Raw genomic sequence first — 25,839 nt, 5'->3', positions numbered from 1 at the left:
GAAATTTAGACGTAGGACTTAGTTTTAATTTTTGAAATGCCCGATCTAAAAAGCGTCCAAAATGTATATATAGAGACTATTAAAGTATTATTATTATGTTTTTGAATATGACGCAAACAAATTATAAAATCCCCTCTCCTTTTGGGTTAAAGTCAAAATTGTCCCAATTAATTTTCTGCCGAGTTGGGCCCCTGGGCTCGAAGCCTTAGTGGTATATGAGCATGGAATTTTTTTTCGGATCGGATCGGATCAAACGCTGTGAACAGCATGTTCTTCATGTCTTTGTCAATGACTTTGTCCACAGTTATCTCGTCGTAAGGTGAAATATTCGACAATCCTGATTAGCAGTCAACAGTCCGTGACTGCGACAAGTACGATTATTGCAACATTATCATAGATGGTATACAAGAAGTAAGTAATAAAATGTACATGATTCAACGTCCCGTGTAATCGGTCATAGGCAGCAGAAGTACTCGCCACAACCGTGATCGACCACATGAAACCGTACAATTCCACAGGAAACCGAAGTAGCCTACATACAGTGACACCGGTGCTGAGCGAATTAATTCTATATTACAATGTATGGAATAATAATGATAAAAGCCTGACCATAACCCATTTATACCTGTGCGCATGCATCAAATTATATACATGGGGCGGATCCAGGATTTTGTAAAGGGAAGCAACAAAATTTGAAAAAAAGCCATTTTAATGTGTCGAAGGCAAACAAGCAGAGCCGTGGGAATATGATTTGCAGGGAGGTTAGGTGGCATGTTAACGGGGAAATTGTTTTAAGTAAAGACTCGGAGACGTGTCTTCAGGCAGTGTAGTGTTGTATATTGTAGATGATGAATTTAAAAACAAAACAAGTCATTGAAAAGAACTTCAAACGGACGTGCAGGGAGTCCCTGCTCCCTTATCCTCTCTGGTTCCGTCAATGTGCACAACGCGATTCTATAAACAATATCATTATATAAATACACCAACTGTTCTAATCTTCTGCAGAAGCTGTACTTGGAGTGATCAGTCGGTGTAAAGTTGTGTGTCCACTATGCGTATGCGGTGCGGACATGGACACATTTTGTGTGTCTGTCCATTTGTGCGACTGCCAGTACGGTTTTGTATCCACTTGTATTTTCTGGCAGTCTGTATCTACCGCCATATCACTTGGTTGGATTGCATACCGCACCAGACAAATGGATACAGTCTAGTTACATGTATTGCATCGTGTGGGATTTTAGCCGTTTCCGCGTCCGCACTATATGTTGTTATACGTTTTATTATTATTTAACATACATGTATATTAAATGCCAATTCTGCTTTTGTCACAAACGGACTATAATTCGTGTTAAAATGCCCACTATGACATCATACCTGTATTTGGTAATCTGGCTTTTGTTAAAATTCGTCACGGGACTAGATGTAGCTCATGGTAAAACACACTGCCCAAGTGCGGAGTCTCGTACATGTAGTTCTAACAACCTCGCTGGATTAGTCTTTCTCCAATCCAAACCAACCAGCCTCGGTGGTGTCGTGGTTAAACCATTGACATAAGTCTGGCAGGTACAAGGTCACAGCCCAGTACCGGCTCCCACACAGAGCGAGTTTTAACGACTCAATGGGTAGGTGTAACACCTCTACACCCTCTTCTTTCTCACCAACCACTAACCAACTGTCCTGGACAGACAGCCCAGATAGCTGAGGTGTGTGCCCAGGACAGCGTGCTTGAACCTTAATTGGATACAAGCACGAAATTTTTTTAAATAAAAAATTCAAACCAGTGCCCCATGACTGGTACATCAAATGTGTCATTATTGTTATGGATATGGGTCCATTGCTACTTTTTTATTATGATTATTATTATATGCACTTTCACAGACAGAACAGCACATACCACTGCCTTTGATATGCAAGTCGTATAGCACTAGCTGGAATAGGGGAAAACCTAATGATTAAATCAGAGAATGTTTTCCCAGAGGATTACATCCTTTGACTCAAGGGGCGGAATGTAGCCCAGTGGTAAAACATTCGCTTGATGCAGTCAGTCTGGGATCGATCCCCGTCTGTAGGCCCATTGGGTTATTTCTCGCTCCAGCCAGTACACCAAGACTGGTATAACAAAGGCCGTGGAATGTGTTATCCTGTCTGTGGGATGGTGCATATAAAAGATCCCTTGCTGCTAATTGAAAAGAGTAGCCCATGAAGTGGCGACAGTGGATTTCCGCTTAATGTCAGTGTGGTCCTTAACCATATGTCCGACACCATATAACCATAAATAAAATGTGTTGAGTGCATCATTAAATACAACATTTCCTTCCTTTCTTTGACTCCATCACCTCAGGTACATACTATATCAAGTGAGCAAGATGCTGCCCCGAAATATAACACAAAAACTAAATTATACATTCATCTCGACCAAGCTCTTTTATTTCAATGGATCAGATTCACTATATTTTTTTTTCGGGGGTAGGGGGTTAATATATATCACACAATTCTCTTCAGTTTACTCAAAGCAGAACAGAAAATGTACAAGGTTTGTATCTGCCTTGGTCCAACATAATTTATGTTTATGTATAGCACTGTAATACCAATCCAACTAGATTATCAATGTCGATCTACAGTCAGGTCAACAAATGACTGGAAACTAACTAAACACAGGTATTTGGCACACTGACAACACTGAAACTAGTATAAAAAATATGTATATTTTGGAGTGTAGGTTTTGTGAAGTCGTTGGTTACATTTTTCTATGGTTTCTCTGGGCTTCAAACAAGATGTTGAACATCCTTGAAAGTAAAAGGCTGTTTCAAAAATGTAGGTGTCTGTATCTACTGAACGCAATGAGGTATGCAATTGTAAGCATGAAAAATAGGCACCAGTGGTTGAATCGGTAGCCATCGAAAATCACTGCATGCCACCTAGTAATGAAAACTATGTGTAAAAAAAACCCCCAAAACCCCCCACCTCAAACAGTTTTTACCATTTTGGCATTAACCAACTCATGATTACTATCAACTGGTTGGGGTTTTTTTTGTTTTGTTGTTGTTGGGTTTTTTTTTGGGGGGGGGGGGGGTTAAACCCATTAAATTTAAAAAAGAGAAAAAAGTCTCAAATTAACTCTGTTGCAATGATTGGCAGGAGATGGTTATAAATTATGTGAATGGAAATATTTTTTTCAATTATCACATGTTTATATGTGTCATTATGGTCAATACAGTGTATATATAAGTGATGATACGTTCCAAGCATAAAATAATCCAGTTCGTGTGTAATTTCAGTGTAATTTGAGTTTATGCTGCAATTAGTTTTTCCTTTTCAAGTTATTTGAATACACATTATTACTGACAAGAGAAGCCTTCCTAAAAAACAACAAACTTATCTCTACAAAATGGTTTAGGTTTCAAATAATTCCTACCCAACCCAATCAATTATTTTCAAAAACTTTTATTTTCCTCACATTCAATTTGAAATGTTGCATGATCCAACTGGAACACATGCCAACAACCTACAAAGCAAAATGTATACATGTTATCAAAACCTGTTCAGCACTAACAATCATTTCTGTTGATCGAACGATAATTTCAATCCATCGAGACATCTTTCCATCTACATCTTTTGCCTGATCTAGTTGGACTGGTGTCGAGTGAATACCACTGGCAGTCACCAGTCTAAAAAAAACAGTCAGCTTCAGTTAATAAAAACAAATTGATCCTAAATGTTGAAAGTCACTTTCACCGCTTGAGGGAATACTTCCTCGTTTTTATCAGGGTCCACTTGTGACGTTTGATGTAGTAACCGGCAGCAAACATTATAGTCAAGATCATCATAGCCTGAAAAATAAACAAATGGATTCAGAAATAAATATTCACATGAGTTGTACTCTTATAACACACAGATACACATAGATTTTCCCCTGAAAATGTGGCAAGGCCCAGTAAATTAAACATTTGTGGGGCATTTTCACCATTTTCAGGGCACTTTTTTTAAAATTAAAGACAAAACATTAATTGAAATAAAAATAAATGTAACTAATGTGCTTGCTTTAATAAATGAATGGCAAAATATGTAACAGACATGTTAATTAGTGTTTTAGAACTTTCATAAATGTATCAAGCAATATTTGTAAGTTTGTATAATATTCATGGATATATATTTTGTTTTAATGTGACAATCATAGTTTTGTGTAGATGTACTGTATGTATTTAAATATGTGAATGTAAGATCGAATAAAAATTAAAATGAAGAAGAAAAAAAAACTAGGCAAGTTTAGAATTAATTACTGAAAAATGCTTGTTTAGTCTCAGGGCAGCATGTCGCTGATTAAAGTAAGATGGTGCTCAACAATTGAGACATGGTGCCGCACCATGCTAAAACAAGTTAGGGAAAACACTAACACACAATCCTGTACGCAAGTGACAAGATATGTTCAATTACCCATGATGATTGCAAGGCAATAAATTCATTTTGTGGAGAGGGAAAGAATGTTTGTTTCTCAAAATGTAATACAGAAGCAATGCTAGAATCCGAAAAACAGTTCTTGACATTTATCTCAAATGTAGACTTATAGAGTAACAGGTTTTTTTAAAGTTTGTTTTGTTTAACTACACCACTAGAGCACATTGATTAATTAATCATCAGCTATTGGATGTCAAACATTTGGTAACTTCAACAGTCTTAAAAAGGAAACCCTCTATATTTTTTCATTAGTAGCAAGGGATCTTTTATATATACTTTCCCACAGACAGGAAAGTACATACCATGGCCTTTGACCAGTTGTGGTGCACTGATTGGAACGAGAAAACCCCATATCAGTTCATTTTTTAACAGCATTATGGAAGACCTGAGACAATCATGGATAAAAGCGTAATATTTATATCATCACTTCTGAAAATCAAGAATTCTTAATATATACTCTTCAAAAAAAGTAGGGGAACTCTAATAAGAATTTACAATTGCCAAAATTGTAAGGTATATTAGCTGTGGGGAATGGTTATATGATAATAGTGAACTAATTGGGCAAACATTACAACCGGTAGTTCAGTATTACAGTAGGTTTTATGACCATCAAAGATATTGAAGGACAATTGGGGTCAGAAGTGAAATTTGAAAGTTGACGGGGGTTTTATCAGTAAATCACAAATTCAACTATATGATGAACAGAATGAAAAAAATTGACAGAAATAATGTTCCACAGTGATTAATCGACCTTCCTGGAAATTGTCAAAATTGAGAATGACACCCCACGCACGTGTACAGGGCAACTGCATGATGCATGTGCAAACTATGGAATATGTTTCGGTGCATTGATAAACAGACCTGAACATTCTTTACTAGGAAAAGTAAAGTAAAGTTTGTTTTATTTAACGACGCCGCTAGAGCACATTGATTTTTTATCTTATCATCGGCTATTGGACGTCAAACATATGGTCATTCTGACACTGTTTTTAGAGGAAACCCGCTGTCGCCACATAGGCTATTCTTTTTACGACAGGCAGCAAGGGATCTTTTATTTGCGCTTCCCACAGGCAGGATAGCACAAATCATGGCCTTTGTTGAACCAGTTATGGATCACTGGTCGGTGCAAGTGGTTTACACCTACCCATTGAGCCTTGCGGAGCACTCACTCAGGGTTTGGAGTCGGTATCTCGATTAAAAATCCCATGCCTCGACTGGGATCCGAACCCAGTACCTACCAGCCTGTAGACCGATGGCCTGCCACGACGCCACCGAGGCCGGTCTCTTTACTAGGATGTCTGTGGTCAAAACGTATGTTTTGTCTAATAGCAGATATTAACATCAATATTTCAGGTTCCCCTACGTTTTTTGAAGAGTATATATGAAATAAGAGTTAAAAAAGAGCATTCCAAGTGTATTGCTATACATGTTCTCTACCAGGCACCCCCCCCCCCCTCCCCCATCTTATCTTCTAAATTCAAGTGCCATAACTTTGTGAAAAATGGAAAAATTGCCATGAAAGTCAAATTTGATCTGTAACAGAACATGGTAAAGGCAGATACAAAATTCAGCTCAATGTCTGGAGGCATTGCGAAAACAAAGTCAGGGATGTTTATGGGGTTTTTTATCTCCAAAGTTTAAGTGCCATAACTGTGAAAAATGGGTAAATCGCCATTAAAGTCAAACTTTATCTGTAACAGTGCATGATAAAGTTATATACAAAATTTCAGCTCAATATCTGGAATAGAAAAAAAAAGAAGACAGAAGGACGGAGATGAAACCTATAGTCCCTCCCTGTTGGGATAGATAGGGGACTAATATCATGGAAAGCATAAACTGCTTGTGAGTTGATTATATGAAAGCATATTGTTAATTTTGAGGGGTATTTTCTCCATTAAATTTTAAGTCCTGGTGATTAGTGCTACATGTATGAAGTTTGAATAACCTTTCTTGAATAACTTGAATAACAGTTTCTGATAAACAAAGTTCAACACCAAAACCTAATGCTGACATAAATATTACAGCTGTCAGTGACATGGCAAGTATAGAATTTAACTTATTATTAAACTGTTAATATTTATAAAATAACAGTAAAGTAAAAACATTGCCAAAAAAAAGAGAGAAAAAACACGGATAACAAGATTTGTTGTTGTATCCATAGTAAATATAATCAAGAAATTGGAAACAATTATTAAATCACTAAATGATACATAGTTTGTAATAAATTTTAATCTCTTTTTTTCATGTTTTTTTTTGTTTTACTTTAGTTTTTGAAGTCTAATAAAAGACTGAAACAATCAGTTTTGAATTAAGAAAAGAACTGATCACTGTAACTTGGGACTTTTTCTAATTTTTTCAGCTGTCCTTTGTATCTAAAAATTTGGCTGCAGTAGTGTTTTTGCTATTTGGTAATGGTGGTGGAAGTTATTTACCACGGATACAGATCTTCACTTTCAGTTTTCCCTGCCACTGAAAAAACACTAGCTATGTTCATGTGCATGTGATCAATTTACCCAGAGCTTTAGATCTCGTTAATTTGGGCACAACGCAGACTTTTGTCCTTTCTAAGAGCAGGAAGATTTATTTTGGGCATGTTTACCACCTCGACTTTGATGCAATCTAAATCCCTGTTACCTTAAGTCCCATTTGTTTCCTCCTGTCATGTTCGGGTTCAGAAACCCATCTCAAGAAAACGGATACATCTTTAGAGAGTTGACTCTGAGTGGCGGGGGTGCCTGGAATGAAGAAAACAAAACATGAACAGTCATTTTAAACGAACAATCTCATTTACATGCATGTACATTTTTCAACCCTGCAATTATGAAAATGTCTAAATCAGAAAAAAACATGTCATTGAAACAAATTGTATAGCCTGCAAGGCAGGAAGGCAGATTGCTGTGGGCAATTGTAGGGGTTCTTTTTATTATCTAAACAATTGGAAACTGGTGTACCAAAATAAAAAATATTTCTTTAAAAACCAACCCCACCAAAAAGCCACCACCACCACCACTAAATGGGCTATTTTAAATTAAATTTGTTTTAATATAAAATCACTTAGAATAGATCAATCGAGCTAAATAAATTTCCAGTGAAGTCCTATTCTTCAATTTATGTTGCCGTTCATCTTCAATTTATACTGAACACCAAAGCAAACATTAATATAATTTTCAGCTGTAACATTAAATTTAGTTTTTTAAGGAAGAGATTAGAACATATTGAGATTCAGGAGAAGTACAGGTTGATATACTGTTTATCATTTTAAAGCATTTTAAAGAATTTAGTTTTTTAAGGAAGAGATTAGAACATATTAAGATTCAGGAGAAGTACAGGTTGATATACTGTTCATCATTTTAAAGAATTTAGTTTTTTAAGGAAGAGATTAGAACATACTAAGATTCAGGAGAAGTACAGGTTGATATACTGTTTATCATTTTAAAGCATTTTAAAGAATTTAGTTTTTTAAGGAAGAGATTAGAACATATTGAGATTCAGGAGAAGTACAGGTTGATATACTGTTCATCATTTTAAAGCATTTAGTGTTTGTAATCAAGTAAACCTATGTTAAATACAAGCCAGGCGTAACTCTTCATTTGCATTTCTTGTGGTATTCAGTATATGTCATATAAAAATACACTGTTGGCAAATTTAAACTTACACAAACCACCGATCAGTTACATAGTGTTATATTTAACAATTAACACAGGGCTAGCTCTGGGTGAGCACAACAGTTCGCCAAATTGTCTATTAAATGTTAAAAATTGCAGAAATCAACAGTTATTTTTTTAAATGCCAATTAATACATGAAATTAATTCGCAAAATTAAAATAAAATTCGCCAACTGCTTTAAAAATTCGCTATTGGCAAATTGTCGAGTGCCAGCCCTGTAACCGTTGCAAATTATTTAAAAAATATTTCTAGACCGATTTTGGACACTTGATCTCTCTTCCCCCACCCCCCCACAATGGTCATTTGCAAAGAGCAGATTCCAGAACCGAGTTAAGTTCTAATTTAATTTGAATATGACAATTTTAAACAGTATCCCACCTCATATACCGTGTCTGCAAGGGTTAAACATTTTGATTGCACACACAAGGCATGTATACTTTATTTTTATATAAGCTGTAAAGCGTATTGGATGCTATTTCCAAGTTTGAAAATCATCAAGCCGATTACTTGTACAAATTCAGTCGAACGTTCAGTGGCGGAAATTACCGATCTTAGTCGATAGTAAAAGGGGAATAACTCTTAAGATGTTATCGAAGTTTTGCCAAGATTTGTAACAAAATTATAAAAAGTTTTAGGTGTTACATTAGTCACTTGTCATCGGGCATACGCAGTTAACATAATTACTTGCCCAGCATGAAAATTCCACTTGGAACGGGCATCGGGCGATGAGATTTTTTATCCCCTGCAGGCGTGCTCCAAACTCTAGTGGTATATGAGCACGTAAATACATCACCAAACCAGACAGTGACTGCCCTCATAACCACTCTTGGTAAATGAGAATGCAACAAAAACAAGTTCAGATCAGAACCTCTCTAAATGAGATAACCCTTAGAACTGTACTTTTTATTTGGTCCCAAGGACGTTTGGTTAAGAGGGGGGTTTTACTGTACATTATTTTCAAAATCAATCAGTTTAAAATACATTTAGAACGCCAGTGTAGTACAAAATAGTAGTCCTCAGTGCTACAATTAAATTACTCACTGGTGACACAAATAGAATTCACGTAATCACACAACTGATTACCGTGGTAAAAAAAAACAAATCATGCAAATCGATTTCTGGTTAACAGAGATTTTCCTCTGGTTTTATTAAATAGACCATAAAAGTATTCTATGATTTAATTAATGACAGACTAAACATTTCTAGTACAAGATAAGTTACCGTCTTCGTATTCTATGATTTCATTAATGACAGACTAAACATTTCTAGTACAAGATAACATACCGTCTTCGTATTCTATGATTTCATTAGCGACAGACTAAACATTTCTAGTACAAGATAACTTACCGTCTTCGTATTCTGTGATTTCATTAATGACAGACTAAACATTTCTAGAACAAGATAACTTACCGTCTTCGTATTCTATTATTTCGTTATAGAGAGCTTGTGCCATTCCAATAGAGCCACCAAGGAAGTAGGGGTTGTAATAGAGTCCCTCTCGTATATCAAACCCTGCCGGGGCATCGCAGTATCCGGTCAACAGAGCAAATATGTAGTCCTGAAAGTTGATATTTAACACTTAACAAAAGAGAAAGGACATGAATGGAAATGAAAAGGTAGGGAAGGGGCGGGATGTAGCCCAGTGGTAAAGCACTTGCTTGATATGCAGTCAGTCTAGGATCGATCCCTGTCAGTGGGCCCATTATGCTATTTCTCGTTACAGTCAGTGCACCACGACTGGTATATCAAAGGCCATGGTTTGTGCTATCCTGTCTGTGGGATGGTGCATATAAAAGACCTCTTGCTACAACTGGAAAAATGTAGCGGGTTTTCTCTGTAAGACTACCGGGTATATGTCAAAATTACCAAATGTTTAACATCCAATAGCAAATGATTAATAAATCAATGTGCTCTAGTGGTGTCGTTAAACAAAACAAACTTTAACTTTTATTCAGCTAGGGGTTGGATTTAGCTCAGTTGGTTGAGTGTTCACTTGAGGTGCTTGCGTCGTAACATTGAACCACCTCTATGGATCCATTCAAATGATTGGGGGTTTTCTCGTTCCAACCAGTGCACCACAACTGGCCGTGGTATTTCTTTTCCTGTCTGTGGGAAATTGCAAATAAAAGATCCCTTGCTGCATTAGGAAAGGTGTAGCAGGTTTCCTCTGATGTCTACGAGTCCGAATTACCAAATGTTTGACATCCAATAGCCGATTATTAATAAATCATATCCAATTAACGGTCACACACCTGAGCTGTAGGTATATAACATGTGTGCACTAACACACACACAAAATATATGAGCATAATATACCGGTAAGCCAGAAAAATATTAAGATAGGTATTGTTCAAAATATATACTGCAGTATACTGGTTATACTGCTCATCTATACTGACTACAGTGCAAGGAAACATAACCACATTTAAAAGCAAGAGATTGTTTATATGTACCAGGCCCTAATCTGGCCAGCAAAACAAGAGGGGGTTTTTCACCGTAAGTCGTCTCAATACTGAGATCTAATACAAGTTTAAAGATAAATTTATGAAACCTGCTACCTTTTTCCATTCCATGACACAAGTCAGTGTCTTGAAATCTATTGTGTGAATTTAGTTTAATTATAAAATAAAACTGTATGTCAAAATTACCAAATGTTTGACATCCAATATCTGAGGATAAATGTCAGTCTGTTGTTTTAATTTGGCATCTGACTATGCAACAACGCATGTCTGATGTCGCGCAGTTTTCAGTGACCAGTCAAGCATTGTTTCCTCTCTCAATATGTGTGTGGTCCTTAACCATATGTCTGACGCCATATAACCGTAAATACAATGTGTTGAGTGCGTAGTTAAATAAAACATTTCTTTCTTTCTTTTACAGAAAGGCTAGAAAATACGAAGGATGAGTTCCATACTAATGTTTAACGACACCACTAGAGCACATTAATTGATTAATCATTGGCTACTGAATGGCAAACATTTGTTAACTGACATATAGTCTTAGAGAGGAAACCTGCTACATTCCTAAAGGTTACAGAGTACTGAGTATATATATGTGGGTGTTAACAGTTACGGGGGATGAGTGCCATACTAATGTTTGATGACACCACTAGAGCACATTGATTTATTAATCATTGGCTATTGAATGTCAAACATTTGATAATTTTGACATATAGTCTTAGAGAGAAAACATGCTACATTCCTAAAGGTTACAAAGTACTGAGTATATAATTATGTTTGTATGTGGGTGTTAACACATTACGGTGGGGGAGGGGGGGGGGGGGTAAATTCCGTACCTCCCCTCCATGTCTGGCTGGGACGATCAGAGACAGGTCGGGTGGTAGTGCCCCGTTGTTGGCAGCACGGGCGGCCTCGTCATTATCATACGGGTTTGGACAGCGGTCGGCCAACTTCCCCGGTCTCTGGAACATCTTCCCTTCATCATCCGGACCATCTGTGACAAGAATCTGTAAAAATACAAATTATTAAAGCCGCACACCCTGGTTCCATCCAGCGAAAATAAATTATAATTTGGTTAATCTACAAACCTGTAACACACTTAGATCACGTTTTTATCAAATGGAGTGAAAAAGCAGGTTTTATATCGATAAATACCATGGGAATCCCCATGTCCCAATTGCTTGAAATAATTTTGAAAGTTAGTATTCTGATGTCACAGGTAGATGTCGCTCTAAGCACAACAATGCCTACGTCACGACAAATTTCACAGAGTGCGCACAGACTTGGGGTGCGTTCTTTTCACCTCTCCTGGACATGTTCCAACTGTTCTGTCCTGGTTGTATCCCCTCTCCAGATATCGTAAGACTTAGCAAAATTATTGGTTTTAAGGGTTTGTAACGTTTTGTATTGAGACACTTACTTGTCTGAACTTTATTGTTACTGAAAATGTTCACGAACTGTGAAGAAAAATCTCACAAATGAACACAACAAATCGGATGTTGATTGCGCGAACCGTGCACGAGAAAACAAACCGAACCAAAATGTTAACGGTCACGTGGTATACCAACGTCTGTGACATAATGAACACAACAAATCGGATGTTGATTGCGCGAACCGTGCACGAGAAAACCAACCGAACCAAAATGTTAGCGGTCACGTGGTATACCAACGTCTGTGACATTGAAATGGAAATATCCCGTCTAAATATAGATTAGACCTTGTCTGCTCAATGTTTTTTTCTCAAACGTGTGTCCGTTTTTAAGAAATACGAAAAATGCATTTTGTGGTATTACAAAAACCAGGATTACCAGGATTACCAAAAAACACTTCAGGTGAATGAAAATGTATATTCTAAATAATAAACAGTAAGTAAAGTGAAATTTTATTTGTGAAAAAATTGGTTTAATAACGAAAAACAACACCGTAATGGTTAACAACTAGCCGTAACTAGGGTGTGTCCCTTTAATACAGTTGAACCGTATTAGATAGCCAGCCACCTGCTTTAATAGTGTATACATTTTAAACTTTTAATCTTCAAGCAGTAATACCGGCCTCGGTGGCATCGTGGTAGGCCATCTGTCTACAGGCTGGTATGTACTGGGTTCGGATCCCAGTCGAGGCATGGGATTTGTTAATCCAGATACCGACTCCAAACCCTGAGTGAGTGCTCCGCACAGCTCAATGGGTAAGTGTAAACCACTTGCACCGACCAGTGATCCATAACTGGTTCAACAAAAGCCATGGTTTGTGCTATCCTGCCTGTGGGAAGCGAAAATAAAAGATTCCTTGCTGCTAATCGGGACCGGGAGGGGACTAAAAACATACAGGTAACACTGTGGTTGTCTTAGAAGGATGGAGACGAAACCTACGGACCGGGAGGGGACTAAAAACATACAGGGAACAGTGTGGTTGTCTTAGAAGGATGGCGCATGTACCTCTGCAGCTTCAGCTTTGGCTTCATCCTCGGTCATGATCTCCCCGACTAGTTCTCTGTAACACAGATACTTCAGACTGTGACACGCCGCACACACCTGCTTGTACACCTGGTAACCACGGCGAACGCTGAAAACAAAGCATAACACAATTCACAATTATCAACATCTCACAGGAATACAAACTCCTTTCTTTTGTTAAGTTCCTTCGAACTCTAAAAAGCAGACACTAAAAATGTTGATTTCGTAATGAAGCTTCCACTCTCCTTAGTGTTGGACTGTATATACTTAATAAAAAATTGATATATATATAACTGTAGCCAACCTCCAAGCAACTTCCTCAACAATATAAATGTAATCTGCAAAATGTGGCAGCCAAACAAATGTACTGGTCGCAGGCTTAACATTCAGTGTTCGAGATTAACAGTATCCTGATATCCCGGGGATACCAGACTTTAGGTTTGGATACCAGACTTCAAGAACTCAGTATCCCACCGGGATACCATATAATACTAAATTCTCAGGTGGGATACCAGATTTTTAAATGTTAGTATCCAACTGGGATACTGGCCAAAAAATTTAATCTTGAACACTGACATTAATAACATTTCTAGTGGGTTATACGATAGCCAATTACATCATTTCTTTAAAAGATTAACCTTGACAGTTGTTACAAGCATTCAATGCCACTCAAAATACACAATATGCTTTCTGATAATAATTTTCACAAGGAACTTCTTCTTTCTTTCCATCTTATTTTTATTTTTCAGTATTCCAGATATATCCAGAATTTGTCATTTTCATTTCAGGTGTGATGACATAAGTCATAACCTGTTATCCATGTTTATCTCCAGTGTTGTGCATTGCCGTAAAAAAGTTACACTATTAAGTCTAAATTTAAGACTATAGTACTGTCGGAAATAGAATAAAAAATTTCGTCAATTATTTCTTACATATTAAACTGACAAGTAAATATTTTGTAAATATCTATTTAATGATAGTCTACCTAATTTAGCATTTACTTGTTTGGGTGCTCATTGATGTTCAAAGTGATGTTTACTCTTGAAATTAAAAGAAAAATGTCAGTAAACAGGTGATTTATGCACTTTATTGGAACAGACTATAATAAAGTTTGGTCAACATGTGTCAATTTCATTGCTGTATAATATATGAGGGACTGTTTCTGATGATGGTATCCCTCTCCAAAACAAAATATTTGTAGTCATTTATAAGTAACTTTTAGCAAAACTGTCAAGAACCATGAGTGATCCATTATACCAGTATTAAAGGTGCTATCTCAATGTTGCACAATGACAGCTATTGCAAAAAAAATTGAGTTTTTTTTATAAAATTTTGAATTTAACATTTAAAGAAGACATCTTTAACAATATGCCCATAAATGATCATAGGAAATAATTTTATCTACTGATAGAAAATACATTTTTATTGGAGAATCTTTATCACAGCTCGCATATACATGTAACTATGATATAGCACCTTTAAATTTTTGCAAGATTGTGTAAATTTCTAATGTACTTATATTGAATTTATTTTCAATAAATATGCTCGTCATAATTAATAATTTATGCTGCAATTCAAAATAATCAGTTAACTTGCAGTTTTAAATTTAAAGTTTGTTAAGGGTAAATGAAATTGACACATATCGATCAAAAAGTTTTATAGTCTGCTACAATAGAGGTCACAAATCACCTGTTTACTAGTACTGACATCTTTAGTTTAATTTCAAGAGTAAACACTACCTTGTACATCAATGAGAGCCCAAACAAGTAAACGCTAAATTAGGTGAGTATCATTGAATGGGTATTTACAAAATATTCACATGTCAGTTTAATATGAAAGAAATAATCGACGAAAATCATTTTTATTCTATTTCCGACACTACTTTAGTTTTTTTTAACTGCTCCTCAATTTCTAGCATTTGCTTCCAGATTTTAACTGGAGAAGCAAAGATTGCTTCCCACACCACAAAACGAATATCGAGCCAAGTAAAGCTGTATACTAACTGGATGCGTGCAACGCGATAATATTTATATCCTAACCAGACGCGACCATAACGAGTCTTCTCTTTAAAATTGTTATCACACCAAATAAAAGTTGTTTGGTCAGTTAATAGGTTTGTCGCTCGTGTCACGCGACAAAAAATAGAAAGAATTCCTATCGGTATTGTGTCGCGCTCGACTACATCAATCTGTCGCGTTGTATGTGTGCGGTTAGGATGCAGCAATTGAAATCAAAGGTTTCTAAAAAAAAAAAAAAAAAATGTATTCATGGCACACGCGTCTGGTTAGGATATAGCTTAACTTCTGAGCCAGCTACATTTCACAGACTGCATGACAGATTAATTGTATACATGTACAGTTTATGAATTTCCTCATTATTTACCTGCCTATAGTGAATTTTGAATAAGCAGCCTCTTATCTTAACTCTGATTATAATCCAGTGGTTTATCCAAGATTTTTCAACATGGTCTCAAGTTTGATGGGATTGGAAAAATTAGTGTGCACATGTAAATCATACTTGGGATATTTTTTCATGCCACTGAATGACACAGAAAGAAATGTTTTATTTAACGACGCACTCAACACATTTTATTTACGGTTATATGGCGTCAGACATATGGTTAAGGACCACACAGATTTTGAGAGGAAACCTGCTGTCGCCACTACATGGGCTACTCTTCCGATTAGCAGCAAGGGATCTTTTATTTGCACTTCCCACAGGCAGGATAGCACAAACCATGGCCTTTGTTGAACCAGTTATGGATCACTGGTCGGTGAAAGTGGTTTACACCTACCCATTGAGCCTTGTGGAGCACTCACTCAGGGTTTGAAGTCGGTATCTGGATTAAAAATCCCATGCCTCGACTGGGATCTGAACCCAGTACCTACCAGCCTGTAGACCGATGGCCTACCACGATGCCACCGAGGCCGGTGAATGACACAGTACACACTGTTGAATTAATAATAAATTTATTAGGACAGACATAATTAAACATATAGATATTGGGAATTTTTAGTGTTACTTTCTTTTTTGAGGGGACTATGTTCGGACCCACAGAAAGCCTGGATAAATCTTGTAACCATAACACTTCTTGGTTAAAGACAAAATACCTGTTGCGATCAAGGGCACTCAGTAGTCCATTGTGACTCCATGGCAACTTGGGTGGGTGCAGCTCCAATTCACCCGCCAGAACCGCCTGATTGAATGCCACAGCCAGCCCAACACCACCAGCTGCCAACCCACCAACACATGCTAATGCCTGGGAGAAAATGGAAAAAACATTACTTAGCTAACAACACTTCAGCATACATGTAGCATACATGTATGTGTCTAACATAGGATACTTATATGACACTTGTTAGTTAAGAATAAATGAATCATAGCCTTAAATTTTGCGCAAACAAAAAATAGGTGATGCAAAATTAGATTTGCACGAGAAATGCGTTAACGAAATGACCGTTATCGCAATTTTCAGAGCCCAGGAATATTGACATTATTGAAGAAAAATTAACACTAAAATAAAAAAAATGAACACAATTCAAGAATTTAAAGACTTTTAATACAATTCAAAGACCTAATAATATGCTTTTGAAATTCAAAGACTTCAAGGAATTTAAAAACTGCTATGAACCCTGATGAACGAACAAACACAAACAAAAACAGAAAATCTGTGGAATTAAATGTCTGTCAATGTTTGCCAGGAAGGGCAATTAAGTGATCACTTCCATTCCACTCCACACTTGCCTGGAAAGTTTTAGGAGAGCTGCAAACTGATCGCCATGCAGTAAAACTTTTAATGACTTTCATTTAAAACTTCACGACTGCTCACCTGGCATTAAGGAGTAAATTCAGCGTGCCTCGAATTTGATCATGGTAAAGATTGATAAACTAATTCAGTGTAGTTGACAGTTGCATCCATAGAGGTTGATAAACTAATTCAGTGTAGCTGACAGTTGCATCCATAGAGGTTGATAAACTAATTAAGTGTAGCTGATAGTTGCATCCACAGAGGTTGATAAACTAATTCAGTGTAGTTGATAGTTGCATCTATAGAGGTTGATAAACTAATTCAGTGTAGCTGATAGTTGCATCCACAGAGGTTGATAAACTAATTCAGTGTAGCTGATAGTTGCATCTATAGAGGTTGATAAACTAATTCAGTGTAGCCGATAGTTGCATCCATAGAGGTTGATAAACTAATTCAGTGTAGCTGACAGTTGCATCTATAGAGGTTGATAAACTAATTATGTGTAGCTGATAGTTGCATCCATAGAGGTTGACAAAACTAATTCAGTGTGGCTGATAGTTGCATCTATAGAGGTTGATAAAACTAATTCAGTGTGGCTGATAGTTGCATCCACAGAGGTTGATAAACTAATTCAGTGTAGCTGATAGTTGCATCCACAGAGGTTGATAAACTAATTCAGTGTAGCTGATAGTTGCATTCATAGAGGTTGATAAAACTAATTAAGTGTAGCTGATAGTTGCATCCATAGAGGTTGATAAAACTAATTAAGTGTAGCTGATAGTTGCATCCACAGAGGTTGATAAACTAATTCAGTGTAGCTGATAGTTGCATCCACAGAGGTTGATAAACTAATTCAGTGTAGTTGATAGTTGCATCTATAGAGGTTGATAAACTAATTCAGTGTAGCTGATAGTTGCATCCACAGAGGTTGATAAACTAATTCAGTGTAGCTGATAGTTGCATCCATAGAGGTTGATAAACTAATTCAGTGTAGTTGATAGTTGCATCTATAGAGGTTGATAAACTAATTCAGTGTAGCTGATAGTTGCATCCACAGAAGTTCATTTCAATGCATGTTTTTAAAAAAACAAGCATTCTTAGTGTATTGTATATCCTGTAAGTTTAAGGGCCATAACTCTGTCAAACATGGATACATTTCATTTTGACAGTAATGCCCCTTGAATAAATTCCCATGAAAGTTAAACTTTATTTGGCCCTAACTATTACAAAAGAGTAATTTCCCATAAAGTAAAACGTGATCTGTAATTGAATATGATAAAACTATACACCAAATGTCAGCTCAATCTTGAGAATTTCTTACCTATGGCAATGTGGAAAGGTTTTTGACAAAGGTGCATACATGTAAACTGCTCACTAGTGGCAACTTTGAGCCTGCCTACAGGCCTTTTTAAACCAGTAACCAGTAAGTTAACGTTTGCAACAAATAAACCAATGGCAATAATTTTTATTGAGTGGCAAAAAACTGCCTACAGTAAATGCCCCAAAAGGAAAGGAATGTTTAACACTTCAGGCCATTTTTTAAACCAAGACAACTTGGTGTCTGTATGAAGCAACATACGATTATTCCGACATTCAGTTTAGATACCGAGAGAAAACCTCACTGCTGACTTGAAGGTTTATTGTTCTACCACATAGGGGTCATTCCGTGTCAAATCACCCAAAAAAAGAGGATTTTTTAACCCCACCCCCTCAGATTTGTTTGGAATTTTGTTTCTAGGGTGGTTTTGGCTGAAAAAAGCGTAATTTTCAAAGATGAGCTCAATCAGACCACCGGTTTGGGTGCTACAGCCCGCCCTTCTATAATTCTGACCAATTTTCATTTCAAGGTCAAATTGAAGGTCAAAAGGTCATCACACTTTAGCTTACATCTACATCTAATGGCAGATTTGGAATCCTTGGGCAATTTCCATTCCCATCAAGATTGGACCAGTGGTTACTTATTTATGGACGTTCAAATATAGGACCCCCTGCCCAATTTTCGCCAAAAATGGGTGGGCCATAGCACCCAAACCGCTGGTCCGATTGAGCTCATCTTTGAAAATTAAGCTTTTTCAGCTAAAATATCTCTAGAAACCAAATTTCAACCTAATCAGAGGGGGTGGGTGATTTGACACGGAATGACCCATAGGTAGTCCTACCAAACAGTAAAGTTTGTTTTATTTAACGACGCCTCTAGAGTACATTGATTTTTATCTTTTCATAGCCACATAGGCTACTTTTTCCAATAAGCAGCAAGGGGTCTTTTTTATGCACTTCCCAAGACAGGACAGCACATACCACAGCATTAGATGAACCAGTTGTGGACCACTGGTTGGAACAGAAAATAGCCCTAACTGCAAATGGGTCTACTGAGAAGGATCGATCCGATGACCAATCGCTTCACAGGCTGACACGCTCCCGCTCCCCCTACCAAAGAGAGCCAGTGGATGTTTTTTGCAGTGGTGAAGTGATGACAGAAATGTTTTATTTAACGACGCACTCAACACATTTTATTTATGGGTATATGGCGTATGGTTAAGGACCACACAAGTATTGAGAGGAAACCCGCTGTCACCACTTCATGGGCTACTCTTTTCAATTAGCAGCAAGGGAGCTTTTATATGTACCATCCCACAGACAGGGTAGTACATACACCGACGGGAATCGATCCCACACCGACCGCGCATCGAGCGAACACTTTACCACTGGGCTACGTCCCGCCCCCACAAAAATAAACATAAATATTACATAAATGATCCCAGCTTACAGTAACATTAATAATAACTCAAAGATGTAGTAAAACCAGCAGAAGGCACACTGGTACTGGTCATATTTGAGGTGGACTATGAAAAATGCTCAAAAAATTAAATTAAGGTGTGCAAGTGCGATCGCACACCTCAGATGTGAAGGACTTACATGAGTTGTACAAACAATATTAACATTCTAGTCATTTTCAGGTCAGATATCACGTACAATAAATATATATGCATGTTCCATGCACATGTACATACCACTTTCTTCCCAGCACTAAGCCGTTTGCCCGTTACCAAGGTTGCCTGGAAAAAACCATACAAACATGAATATTACAATAATTCTTGGATGTACCTTCCATACATTTATATGTATTTATTAAAAGATGTATGTGATTAGAAAATATATTTTTATTTTTTTTAAATAAATCATTAACTTTTATACTTTAGTTTACATAGCTTTGTAATTTGTAGAATAAGTTGAGAAATTAATTTGTGTTTTTAAATTTAGATTTGTTGACACAAAAATTAAAGATCATGTAACATGAAACATGTGCAGTATGCAGTCTAGAGCTGCAACGAATAAACCAAGTGGAGAATATGACACATATCACGAATATGGCAGTGTTCGAGATTAAATTTAACAGTATCCCGATATCCCAGAATTTAATTTTGGATACCAGACTTAAAGAACCCAGTATCCCACCGGGATACTATATAATACTAAATTCTCAGGTGGGATACCAGATTTTGAAATGTTAGTATCCAACTGGGATACTGCCCCAAAATTTTAATCTCGAACATGAATAACTATTCACAAATACCAACAATTACAGTGAATCTACCAATACTGTACCACTGACTTGCTGAATGAAGTCACCCACCAGTGAACAAAAGTCAATAATAGCATTTAAATAGTAAGATGTGTTTAACATTAAACTTTGCAATATTAGACATTGAAAATTAAATAATTAAATGTCAGTTATAAACAAAAATTATAATTTAAAAAGAAAATTAACAAGAACCAAAAACAATATAAGCATATAAACACTGTCTAGAAAAAAAAGAGGCTCTTTAGGCAGTGACCACATCTGTTGATGCCACTTGTGCTGAACACCCTCTCCAAAACAGTAATAACATGAATTTTTGAACATTTCATTATCAATAAAATCATCCCCACCACACCCACCCATCCTCTGTGAAAACCCCCATATTGCCGGCATTTAAGGCACAGCAATGGTGAACGGTTTAACATATTATCTGCTATGTATACTATCACATGTCACTTTATTTCTTACGTTGATAATAATAATTAACTACATTATATAGAGGATGTACCAGTTTTCGTTATCGAAAACATCGCATGACTGACGTAATTTGGCCATCGTGAGTTACAGAGTACGTTGGGTAGTGGATAGTAGACTGCTTAAAATACTCATGTGTGTTCATGCAGCTTGAAACTGTGGTCTTTTTAAATTTATATAATTAAAAACAATAATAAAGATACAACAACAACAACAACAAAAACCCACAAATATATTGTTCTTTGAGTACCAAATACGCGAGTGAATCATTGCAGCTCTAGTATGCACTGAGCATTTTTTAAGTCGTGGTCCATATATATGTCAATGCTTTTAAAATCTGCCAAATATTCAGACATATCTTAGTTGATAATTTATGTAGTTCTATGTAAATTGTGTATCATAAAACGATGTACATAGTTCATTCAAAACATTTCCCTATGTTCAAGAATAAAATGTCACAGTAACTTAAAAAGATATTCTATTTTTAGACTTGATGTACATGTACATACATGTACTGAATAAAATTTTAAAGGTCAACTTCATTAAAAAAAATTATGAACAATGAGCTGTATCGTTTAAATCTATGTTATTGTACTTGTATAAATTTACAATCATGAGTAAAATGTGTTATATGTACTTTTGCTTTCAGGACATATTTCAAGTGGTCAACACTAGCCTGAAAAATTCAAATTTGCAGGTCAAACAAGATTTTTCCTTCAGTACTATTATACATGTAAAAAAAAAAACATTCTGTTTAAGATACTATTTATAAACATTAGGAATATTAGAAAGACATGATGTACAAACATTAATTAAGAAAGAAAATGTAATTAATATATCCAGTTTTACCCAATAAAAGCCTTGTTAGCAGGGGGCATGTTTAAATGTTTATAAAGTCAGGAATTCCCCTTTAAGAGTTAGGAGGTAATAAATTAGCTAATCTAAATTTAAAACATGTTTCTTGGTTATGAAAAAAAACATTAATTAGTTAATCAAAGTTCCCTCATGTACTTTTGATACAATATTGCACAGATTCTGTTTAGTTGGCATCTTTGAAATTATCAATGTCCAACATCAAAACTATTTAAACTTCACTAAGTCAAACTGGGTTAACCAAGGAATTTGTTATACATGTTATTAATGCAGCTCCCCCTGCCTCATACAAAACCAGGGTTGAAAATTAACATGAAAACCAAGGTCGCCAGCAGGGCCAGTTGAAGAAAGTCTTACTGGCCCTTCTAAAATTCAACTAGCCCTCCAATTATCACATTGTAATTTAACTGCACAGATAAAGTTAAAACTAGAGTGTTTTCTTGTTGAATAATAACCGTTTGCGTTAAAGAAAACTGATGAATTGACGTTTAACTTTCATAATGAATAGGGAAGGAAGGAAGGAAATGCTGTATTTAACGACGCACTCAACACATTTAATTTACAGTTGTATGGCATTGGACATAATGAATAAAGTAAAACTTTATATAAAAACATGTTATTAAGTTTTAAACCCATACCAACTCAATGTTTTGGGTTTTTTTTAAAGAAATCCAGTATAAATAAACATGTTTCTTTACACAATACCATTAAATGAAACACATTAAATCTCATTTTCAATAGAGGGTAAAAGATAATGCAGTAGAAACAGACTAAATGTAGAACTGCGCATGCGTTAGTACACTAGTCTGGGAGTGGCAGTCCTCTTTGTGGCAATGCAAGAGGGATGGAATAAACTTTGTAACGATGCAAGAGGGGTGAAATTCCCAGCAAATGATTTCCTCGGGAGTGGCTGTTTTCCTAGATAGAGATCCATGGGATCATCCACTGTTTTGCCAAATGCCCATTCGACTCTGCTTTGTGCAGCGATATAAGGCCCTGATCTTGTATTATGGTTGTGTCATTCAGATTACCGTGGATGTTCCATCAATTGCCTTAAAACTTGTATCACAAAAAGAGTTAACCTATGCAGTTTGATGGTATTTTGTAAAAAAAAAATGTTTTAATTTACATTGCACTTTTACCCCTAATAAAATGTTATTTGAGACGGTATGGGTTTAAACTTTAATAAATTAATGTTTTTATTTGAATTTTGTCTTTATTAATTATGTTGGGCACTGTCAATAGAACATGTTCTATGTCTTCTGCTGCCAGATCTGTAGTTCACGCCAACATAGACACGGTGTGTTTTGTCACATGCGATTCAGTATCAGTGTTTCTTTTTTAACTAGTACCTTACTCGCCAGACACTGAACTCGATGGTCGCCCAACGGACTACCTTTGTAAAATTCTTAGTCGCCCTTGGCCAATAAAGGTCGCCACGGGCGACTGCTAATTTTCAACCATGCAAAATTATATTACTTTACTTGCTAATGTGAATGACTTGAAAGGAATACAACGGCAAACATTCAAATTCCATCCACACCAAAATATGTATTTTGAAATATGCCCTTCAGGTAAGGCCCGAAAAGCATCTTACAAAATACCTATGATAAACGTTCCAAACTTTATCAGAAATCTAGGGACACCGTATAACAGGGAACATTTTGTTTTCAAAATCTGATAAAAAAAAATTATAATTAGCTATATTTCTAGTAGAGTTTTCCCTAGGAATTTGGCAATGCATGGTAGACTAAACACTTTTGGGACATTTTCACCATTCACTAGTCAACTGAAAACTGATCAGCAACTACAGTTAAGCTGTTTGATACTTTGAAACTGTGTAGCGATCTCTGAAACTTGTGTAGCAAATTGCAATGCGATATTGAACAAAGAGTTGTGAAGTACTTACCTCTAGAAAGCAGACTGTATATTCGAAGGTTGACAACAGTCACTTTTCACATTGTACAGGGCTTCTAGATTATAGTAGCCCCACTCCCATGGCTAGTGATATTCAATGTTGGGCTAGTAAAAAACTACTATTGCCATGCCCGACGGCTAGTGAATTTTTTTGGGTCCAATGTTGTAGTTAAGTCTATTTTGTAATATGAATATCCTGCGCCAACCCCAACGTTATTGTTTTTAAATTCTATCTCCCTATTTAGATGACTATCTCATTATTACTATTATTTAGTAAACTTTTATTAACTTGAAGAAAAGTAGGGCTAGTAAATTTTTTATTGTGGCTACTAAATATTTTAAATAACTGATCCAATGGCTAGTGGATTTTATAAAAATTCCAGAAACTCTGCATTGTACACATTAAATTATTTTAATAAAACATATCCAACAGTGTTTTTTTTATATATATATGATATATTAGACAAAAGGTACTTTTTATTTCTTTCATCTTTTAAAACAAGTTTAAACTTAATATTTTGCCCAGAATTAAAAAAAAATAAACATTCCAACCTGTAATTTATATAGTCCATTTTGAATTTGAATGTCAACAATATTTCAATGACGTCACTTTGCATCTCCTTACAATAACTATAGACTGAATACATGTTTCCGTTCTAAGGACACTGGAAAAATTCCAATGCAAAACTGCTATTGAAATTCTTGTTTTAACATTACTAATGCACCTGAATCAGTGAATGTGTTTGAATAAAATATTGTGATTAAAAAATTGTACCTTTTACGAAATATGGATTTCAAGTGCAATTACAGTAAGATATGTTATATTTATTGTCGGCATGGTTACGGTAGTTTTAAGGATAGGGTTAGTCTTTAGAGCCTTTGATACAGAGGGGTACGGGTTGAACTCTTTCCTTATTGTTTATGAAGGCAAAACAAGAGTGCGAAAAATGACTGTCATCAACCTTGGCATGATCATGCTCTTCACTGGCTCTTGGTTGTTTTGTATTTTAAATATAAACTAAATTGGTTTATAGTTTTCGGGGTCTTTTTTTCGAAACTAAATAATAAATTGTAACAAATTCTTTTAAAATTGGCATGAGTTACTTACAAAAATTATTTAGCACAGTGTAGGTAACTAGTTTACTTGTGTATTTTTGTTCAAAAATATTAAAAACGAAGTTTACAAGAAAATGCGCCACTGAACACAATGTCGAATATTTGTTCAGAGCAATTGTGTGAAATACATCCGCCACATATAGAATTAAAATCATAACCCGTGATGTCCTCAGTGACATTTAACATTAAAATAACCTTCTTGTCACGTATTATGTTTTAACACCGACGGACAATGTTCTCCCCGGCGTTTCAAGGGCACAAGATCATAACTCCAGAAGACATAACTGTCCCATGAAAGACTTTAAAAGATAACTATTTTCAAATCATATTCCAATGGACTTCAATATAAAGTATCTATGATGCTACCTTCTGACACGTGAGACCAGATCTTGCAAGCAATAAAGCCTGGTTGGAAGTTCTGCCGACAATCGCGGCCATTTTCGCCGATTCCACAGTTTAAAAGATCCGTACGTCAAAGCTGGGAAATATGTTATCGGTTCATGTAGGAACGAGGTAACTACACCGGTGTTCAGCGAATTTATTCTACGTTATAATATATACAGAATAATGATGATGATGATTAAAAACAAAAAAACACGAATATATATTCAGGCCACATTCTATATATTATATCTGGCGATGTCAGAGGTTGTGTTCAAGGAAGACGTGCATGGACGTTAATAGACTTTAATACCCATAACTATACATTATAGACCCATATACGTGCATGTACGACGTATTTAAGGTGTCGTTCCCATGGATACGTATGGTTCAGATATGCATGTCAAACTCCTCCACCCTCCCCAGTTATCATAAATTATACATGTAGAATGTAAAACAAAATGCATAAATTAATGGACCTAGTTTTGAAATTGACGTTTACAAACGTGTCACCATATGTTATTACAAATTTAGGGAGTCACACTATTTTAGTTAAATTGTTAAAGGGACATTCCTGAGTTTGCTGCATTGTAAGATGTTTCCGACTAATAAAATATTTCTACGATTAAACTTACATATTAAATATATTTTCTGTATATTGTCTGTATATTCAATGGTCGTCTTAATATTTGTAAGAAGCCCAAACTGGATTTTGTC

General features: G+C 36.0%; 1 protein-coding gene across 1 annotated transcript; it reads right to left on the bottom strand.

Annotated features, from left to right (window-relative positions):
* Positions 1-2,405: 2,405 nt before the first annotated feature.
* Positions 2,406-25,229, bottom strand: LOC121388255 (cytochrome c1, heme protein, mitochondrial-like). The gene is made up of 8 exons (XM_041519525.1): positions 25,108-25,229; positions 19,793-19,837; positions 16,144-16,292; positions 13,016-13,142; positions 11,417-11,587; positions 9,532-9,679; positions 7,090-7,190; positions 2,406-3,830 (listed from the first exon to the last, which is right to left on the bottom strand). The coding sequence occupies exons 1-8, from the start codon at positions 25,177-25,179 to the stop codon at positions 3,732-3,734; spliced, it is 912 nt and encodes a 303-aa protein (XP_041375459.1). The 5' UTR covers positions 25,180-25,229; the 3' UTR covers positions 2,406-3,731.
* Positions 25,230-25,839: the final 610 nt, after the last annotated feature.

The sequence above is a fragment of the Gigantopelta aegis genome, chromosome 14 (genome assembly GCF_016097555.1).
Source record: "Gigantopelta aegis isolate Gae_Host chromosome 14, Gae_host_genome, whole genome shotgun sequence".
NCBI classification, from domain to species: domain Eukaryota; kingdom Metazoa; phylum Mollusca; class Gastropoda; order Neomphalida; family Peltospiridae; genus Gigantopelta; species Gigantopelta aegis.
This window is presented reverse-complemented; position numbering and strand designations above follow the sequence as displayed.